Source organism: Cyprinodon variegatus, unplaced genomic scaffold, assembly GCF_000732505.1.
Source record: "Cyprinodon variegatus isolate N-32 unplaced genomic scaffold, C_variegatus-1.0 Scaffold1563, whole genome shotgun sequence".
NCBI classification, from domain to species: Eukaryota; Metazoa; Chordata; class Actinopteri; order Cyprinodontiformes; family Cyprinodontidae; genus Cyprinodon; species Cyprinodon variegatus.
In genome coordinates this window covers 60,605-67,828 of record NW_015152016.1, presented here as the reverse complement: position 1 = coordinate 67,828, position 7,224 = coordinate 60,605, and the positions used below count along the sequence as shown (strand labels likewise).

Genomic DNA, 7,224 nt, shown 5'->3' with positions numbered 1-7,224 from the left:
TATCATCAGAAATCCAACATTATGAACACAGACTGGCTGTAATGTTTGTCTGAGAACAGACTGAATGTTTGTGGAACAGAAACGCTCCACATTTCTCTGTTCTCAGAGGGTTTCTGCTGTTTGGGACTGAGGTCAGTCTGAGTCTTTCTGAACCTCATCTGATTCTATTCACAGCTTCCCTCAGAGACACAGACAGAACATTGGATACTCTACAGCAGAACAGGAGAAATCTGACTTTAAATGCTAACAGTTTCATAAAGGCACCTTCCTTGTTTAACATTTTTGGCATTTAAAGTTGCTTCTATAGCAGTTATCTTCTGTGTAAATGAAAGTAAACCTGCAGCCAGGAACAGTTTCAGTGTAATTAGAGCAGAGAGAAAATATTTCCTCAATGTTCAGATCCTGTCAGGACAGGTTGAGCTGATATAATCTCAGCATGCCACCAACGCACAGATTATCCAATCAGAGAAAAGTTCAGTTTGAAGTTATTTACTCTGCTTTCAAGTCATTTTATGCTCACGCTTCCTCTTCTTCCTTTTTTAAACTAATTATTACAATGATTTATCCTCTAATTCATTCATGTTTTTAAACTCACTCCATTTAACTGGTGATCTTTCTAAGGTTTGCTTCACCTTTTGCCTAAACTGCTACCCTCCACCCCCCACCCCTCTCATGACCCAGAGGAGGCTGCCATAAAAGATGGATTGAGGAATAAATTACAACACTGCCACCTACTGGTTAAACAGAGAAATCAATCTTTGCTGTTTATCAGTAGCTTTCAACACACTGAATATTTTATAACCATAAATTATTTTTCCCATTAATTACTAACATCTGTTAAAAATATTCCAGTAAACCCAGTTTGCCCCACTGAGTTGTTAACTTAAATCACTGAAAGCATAAGCCTCTTCTGAAATCCCTCCTGAAGGGCAAGTATGGGGCGAGAGTTGACAGAACAACTTCCTTTAAAGTTAGAGATACATTTGAATTGATAAAATATCAGGAAAATAATACATAGGCATGAAGGTGTCAGTGTGTCCATCAATAAGCACACTAACAGCAGCATAACCAGGCAAAGTGTTACCATTCATACACAAGGAATCAAAAAGGCTTTTCAGGATATCAGAACTTGAATCAGCATTTTTCTAAGACGCCCTGGGAAAGTTCTTGTTCAAGTTCCAGAGCCATAGAGAAGCCTTCATGGAAGCTGTTTCCCTCCTTACCAGTTAACTATTGCTATGTGGATGTAAATCAACGCCTCTAGAACAAGCAGTTCTAGTCTAAACCAGAAGGTGGCAGCAGTGATACCATCATATGGAATCTCCTACTTTGATGTTTAAGAGTTAGTATTTCAACCAAAAGCAAAAATAATTCACAATAACTAAAAATAAGTCTCTGAAGCCACCTAGGAGTCTTTTATGTAATAAAGATAAAGAACAGCTGCTCAAGCCATTTATATATATTACCCATATATATATTATGTAGAGCTATAAACTCATTTAAGGACTGATGTATAAATATGCTGTAGCTTTATTAGCAAGGGCCTCATGAAAATCTATTGTCTTCAATTATTCATTTAGAAAATATGATGAACTCATTCATTTTCCTGTTGGTTCATCATGATCAGTGTAGATTAACCCTGAACTATTGGTTATTACTTTTTATTTATAATTTTTAAAGGCCCTAATGCAGGCAGGTTAAGAAAGTTGTTCTTTGAGGGACGCCATCCTACAGGTTTTTAACTTTCCTCGGCTTCAGCACGGCTGATTCTGATTGTTGCAGTTCAGCAAAAGTCAGCTATAAATGGAACTCAGCTGTATTGAAGCAGGGAAGCCTTTAAAACCTGCAGTATGGCGGCCCTTTAGGACCGACTTGGAACATGCCTGCCCTAATGTATAAAAACATGCTTTCATCTCACATTATTTTGCTGACTGTGATTATGAACTCGGCCAGCAGGTGGTTTCATGAGCCCATGAAGCTCCAAGAAATCCCTTTTGTGTAGCCATTTTGCTCTAGTGGTGCAATGGCTGCTTTTGCATTGAAAGCCCTAGGCTTTTTATCACACGGCTAATAGGAATCCCTACTAATTCGTTTATCCTTCTCTATTACCCTTAAAACCCCCTGAACAATTATGTTAATCAGCATAGTGAAATGGTTTCCAAAAAGTGTAAAAAATAATAAAAACAGGCCACTTACTCCAACTACAGTCCATGTCAGAGAGCTCTTTCTGGCTAAGAGCCTCCCCTACAGACGCCAGCGAGAATCTTGTGGTTCCAGTGAACTTGTATGGGGGCCTGTATCCCAGGATCGCATCCAAGTGGTTTGTCTGGCGGTCTGATCCACTACAATTGCTATGGTCTTTCAGGTTCTTGCAGCCCTGCTTCATTTCCTTGAGCTTGTCCCACCCCTGCTTTGTAGTGTGTATAAACTCGGGCAGTCTGGATGCAATCATGGCGTAGACGCAATCATTGCATGTCGTCGACTCAAACTCCGCTGACTGATCTCCTCAGCTAAAAATGCCTAAAATAACCCGGACTTCATTGTCCATCCATCATCATAGCTTCCACCCTTTTGCTCCATCATTCATCTAAGAAATTAGCTACACAACTGGAAAAACCTTGTGTGTGTCTTTGTGTTTGTGCGCGTTTGTGTTGACTGACAAAAAACCTGACGATTTAAACACGGCGGTATGGGCGGACTTTACAACAAAAGCAAGAAAGTCCTCCAATCATTGCTCTGCTGTAACTCCAAAAGCCCGACTAAGCAAGGTAAAATACTTGGTCTCTCAAGGGACAAAATCCCTGTGAAAGGAAAGCACGGATAATGCAAATTAGCTGGGTTTTCCTTTATGGAGCGTCTTAAAAGCCCCGGGCTTTTGAGGGTTTCCAATTTGTTAGGTGGACTGTTCTTAAAGTTAAACATCTCAATTGAGGTTTTCAATACTATGAGGTTACGATGGTGGCACTTCAAAGCAGCGGCCAAGAACAGCTCCTCTTGACAATTTCTCAAAATATGCCTCTTAAAAAGATACAAACTAGACTTCAAACCCACATCTATTATCGCCAACGTCTGCTGGAGCTACGGTCACAAAATGTTTTAAATCCAGACATTTTTGACCGTTTAAAAAGCTGCAGTGTGCTACGGACGGATCTGAACAACACAACAGCAGAAAGTAACTGCCGAAGGAAAAGATGTGCAAGATGGAGAAAGTGAGGCAGCAGAGGGGGGCTAACTGTGAAGCTAAAGAGAAATCCTCAAAGACCAATGTCCACTCTCAAACGTCCGCTCGCTGGAAAACAAAATGGATAATCTTTGACTGGAACTCTCATCAAAGAAGATTAGTAACTCCTGCACCATCATTCTGATGGAGTCATGGCTGTATCCAGCAATACCGGACAAACCTTTTAACATTCACCTCATTTTGGGTAATCCTCATCTATTTTGCATACCCAAATGAAAAAGCAAATAACTTAGGATCTGTGAACCCAAATTACATGTGCAATACATTATTTGAAAGCTAATACCCTCTAATTTCTGAATATATACATTAAAATTGGGCAAGCAGAACACAGACCAACCTGCATCAGTTCAAACATGACTCAAAGCTGTTTTTTTTTATTCTCAGAAATGATAGGTCTTTTTTGAACAGCAGTAATAAAGACATTCTTGAGAAAGAAGGTTTAATTGTATTATGTGTTCTACATCATGTCAACCACAAATGCGGAAAATTCCAGACCTCTAGCTATAACACATCCAGAGCTGTGACCTTTGGAACTTTTGGTGTCAGCTTTGAGCTGCGCACAATGGTTCCACCTGCTGGTAAAAGTTTTACCGGTGGAATTTTATGCATTCTGAATTATTACCCCCACTTAAGGTCCACCGGGTCGCCGGTGACCCGGTGGGTTTTAAGGGGTTAACCTGGAGGGGCTCACGCTATACTGCGCAGATAGGAACAAAGAACTAAACGGTAAAGCTTGGGGTGGTGGGCTCTTTCTTTACATCAACAACAGCTAGTGCAAGAAGGCTAGATCAGTCACCAACTTCTGCTCTCCTGACATCGAGTTTCTGACTGTTAACTGCAGACCATTCTATGTGCCCAGAGAGTTCAGTGTGGTTAGCATCACTGCTGTTTATGTGCCCGCCACCGCTAACACTAAAGAGGCCATTAAGGCTCTATACCAGGCTATCTCTGAGCTCCAATCTGCACACAGAGGGTGCTTTCATCATTGCTGGGGATTTTAACCAGGCTAAGTTGAAGACTGTTCTCCCCCTTTTTTACCAACATGTGGACTTTGCAACTCGGGATGAAAACATTTTAGACCTGGTTTAATCTAACATCAAAGATGCATTCAGAGCACCCCCCCACAGCTGGCTGGTGTCCTCACAGACATTTTTAACACCTCGCTGGACCAATCCGTAGTGCACGCATGCTTCAAGTCTGCCAACATTATTGCGGTCCCAAAGAAGCCTAAGGTCACCCCACTGATTACCAGCCTGTCCACACGTGAGTGTTCTTCTCCAGGTGTGCTCAGGTGGAGAGCAGCAGAGATGGCGTCCTCAGTGGAGCGGTTTCGTCAGTAGGCGAACTAGAACAGGTCGAATGTTGGCGGCAGACTGGAGACAATGTTTTCTTTAACCAGTCTTTGGAAGCACTTCATCATGATGGAGGTGGTCAGCAGCACCAAATTCCTGGGAAATCACAGAAACCCTCACCTGCAATGTAAACACCTCCTCACTAGTCAAAAGGGCACAGAAGTGCTTGTACTTCTTGCGGAGGATGAGGAGAGCCCACCTGCCCCCACCCATCCTCCCTACCTTCTACAGAAGCACCATAGAGAGCGTTCTGACCAGCTGTCTAACTGTGGAGGCTGCAGGGCCTCAGACTGGAAGAAGGTGAGAGCAGCAGAGAGGATCATGGGGGCTCCTCTTCCCTCCATTAAAGACATTTCATCCCAAAGCTGCGTGTCCAGAGCCTGTAACATCATCAATGACCCCTCACCCCCCCACCATGGACTGTTCTCCTTGCAGCCCTCTGGGAATAGACTTCAAAGCATCCGATCAATAAATATATCAGGAGTAATAAATCAATAAATCTGTATTTCTGTAAGTCGAATGTATTCCAAATCAGTAATGACACCAATTAATCTGGGGACCCTATTTGTTTGAAACAAAAATATCACAAAAATATGTTTTTGTGTTTTCGGGTCCACCCCCACCACTAACATGCCTGTGCTGTCAGTAGTTTAGTTCTCATATCAGATTAAGTTTGTGGGTTTGTCAGGTCAGATCTTACATCCGTGGTTTTGTGTTGCAGAGAAAAGCTCAGAGCTTCTGACATTTAGCGGTCAACAAAGAGGAGCTGTTTACCGTCTGTTAAACTGCTGCTGGCCTCATTTATCAGCTACAGAATAAAGGGAACATCTTTCCTCATGCTGCTGGGTGAGTCCATCTGCTATATATTTACATTTTTTTTTGACAGAGTCCTGTCTGGCAATGTGGCAATAAGAATAATTGTCTTGATGCCAAAAAGAGCCCAACAGATTTTACTTTCACAAGTCGTTTCGTGCATATAAATTGCTTTATTATAATTATGCAGGGAGTTTTACAGTTTATATGGACACTGCAATGTAAATAGAGCATAAATAGAGCATAAATGGAGCAAAAAATAAAAAAAAAAGAGAAAAGATGAAAGAAAGAAGAGATAGAAAAGAGATAATGACAAAACATTTTCAGTCTGCTTCATCACCTGTAACGAGATGAAAAAAAAAGAACAGCACAACTGAAAGACATGGTACGAGACATACAATAAAGCAACACCTTGAAACTATCGCTAAAGTAATATTATTAAGTCTGACATGTACTCTGTGTTACCTGAAGATATGAATGTGGGGTTTCTGTTTGGAAGTGAATCTCTGAGTACCTGGAGCCAAGCACCTGTAGTTGTTTGTGAGGGTGCACTTGTGCATGTAAAGTTTATCCTTAGAAAAAAATGCTCAATAGTGGTTGTGGAGAGTCTAAGAGGCGCACCCCCCAGAGAATTGAGTCCAGCGCCGGGAGACCCAAAGCCTCAGGCGCCCAAAGGGACCCCAAGAGCGAAGACACCAAGGAGGGGCCAGCCCCGGAAGTCAGACCCCCACCAAGGGAGGAGGAGAGACAACCCCGAAGAAGCCCCCCAGCCACAGCCATGTCAGTGCCCCAGGGAGGCGCGGGGAAAAGTCCGCGGGCTCCGCCGGCAGCCGGCCACCCTGAAGTAGGTCCAGGCACCGAACCCCGATGCCCCCACGGCACCGACCAAAATTCCCCGGCCCCACAGAGCACCGAAACACGCCCCACCCCCCGGCACCAAGCCCCGGCGACCGGCTGCAACACCCAACGCGAGCCAGAAAAAACACACAGGCGGCCACGCCCACAGCCGGAGCCCACGCGCATCCGACGCAAACCGTCTGCGAGCGCCACGAAACCACACCCAAAACGCCCCCCAGGCCAAAAGCGCGGCCCCACCCCACCAAGACCAATGCCAACAGCGTGCAACGCAACACACCGCGCACAGAAACAACCCAAGAGCAGAAAGCCGCTCGGTGCCCGAACCGCAAGAAGAGCAGACCGCAGCCGGAGCAACCACCCCCCCCCAGCACCCCAAGGGTAGCGCAAAGCAGCTCCGCCACTCCGCCGCTCCGGCCCCCACGACGCGCCAGGCAGAGCCACTGCACCCTCAACCCACCCCGCAGCCACACCCGCTGCGATCAGCGGGAACAAAGCAGCTTCACCATGCCTCCAAGTGGGAAAACCCACCCGAAAACCCAGCCAGCCCATCCACACCAGCCCCTCAACACCACCCCCGCCGGAGCCGCCCAGACCCCCACACACCAGCGGTGCACTGCCGGCAGGACATCCACCCAATGGGCACCACCCGCCCCCTGAGAAAACAGACATGCCAATCCCCCCAAAGAAAAACCGGCAAGCAAACATGCAACAGTGAACACCAGACACCGAATCTGCCTGCAACCGCTCCCCCCCACCGAAAAAAAAAATAAATTCCCCTATGCAGGAGGAAAAATGCAAATGGGAAAACCAGAGCCCAAAACAAAACCCAAGACCTGCATCTCACCGCGCCATGCAGCTCTCCTCCTCCCCGAACCAATACCACAAAACCGGCATCAATAAAAAGCATCGCCCAGGAACCGGCATCGAACCCATCCTGGGAGAGAAAAAAAAAAAACACTC

General features: G+C 45.1%; 1 protein-coding gene across 1 annotated transcript; it reads left to right on the top strand.

Annotated features, from left to right (window-relative positions):
- The first annotated feature begins 6,273 nt into the window (after positions 1 to 6,273).
- On the top strand, positions 6,274 to 6,921 carry LOC107103915 (extensin-like). The gene has a single exon (XM_015403774.1). It carries the CDS (start codon positions 6,274 to 6,276, stop codon positions 6,919 to 6,921), a length of 648 nt encoding a protein of 215 aa, XP_015259260.1.
- Positions 6,922 to 7,224: the final 303 nt, after the last annotated feature.

Bases quoted from the DNA above. Each gene is read 5' to 3' on its own strand.
- LOC107103915 (XM_015403774.1), top strand. From the start codon at position 6,274: ATGCCCCCACGGCACCGACCAAAATTCCCCGGCCCCACAGAGCACCGA.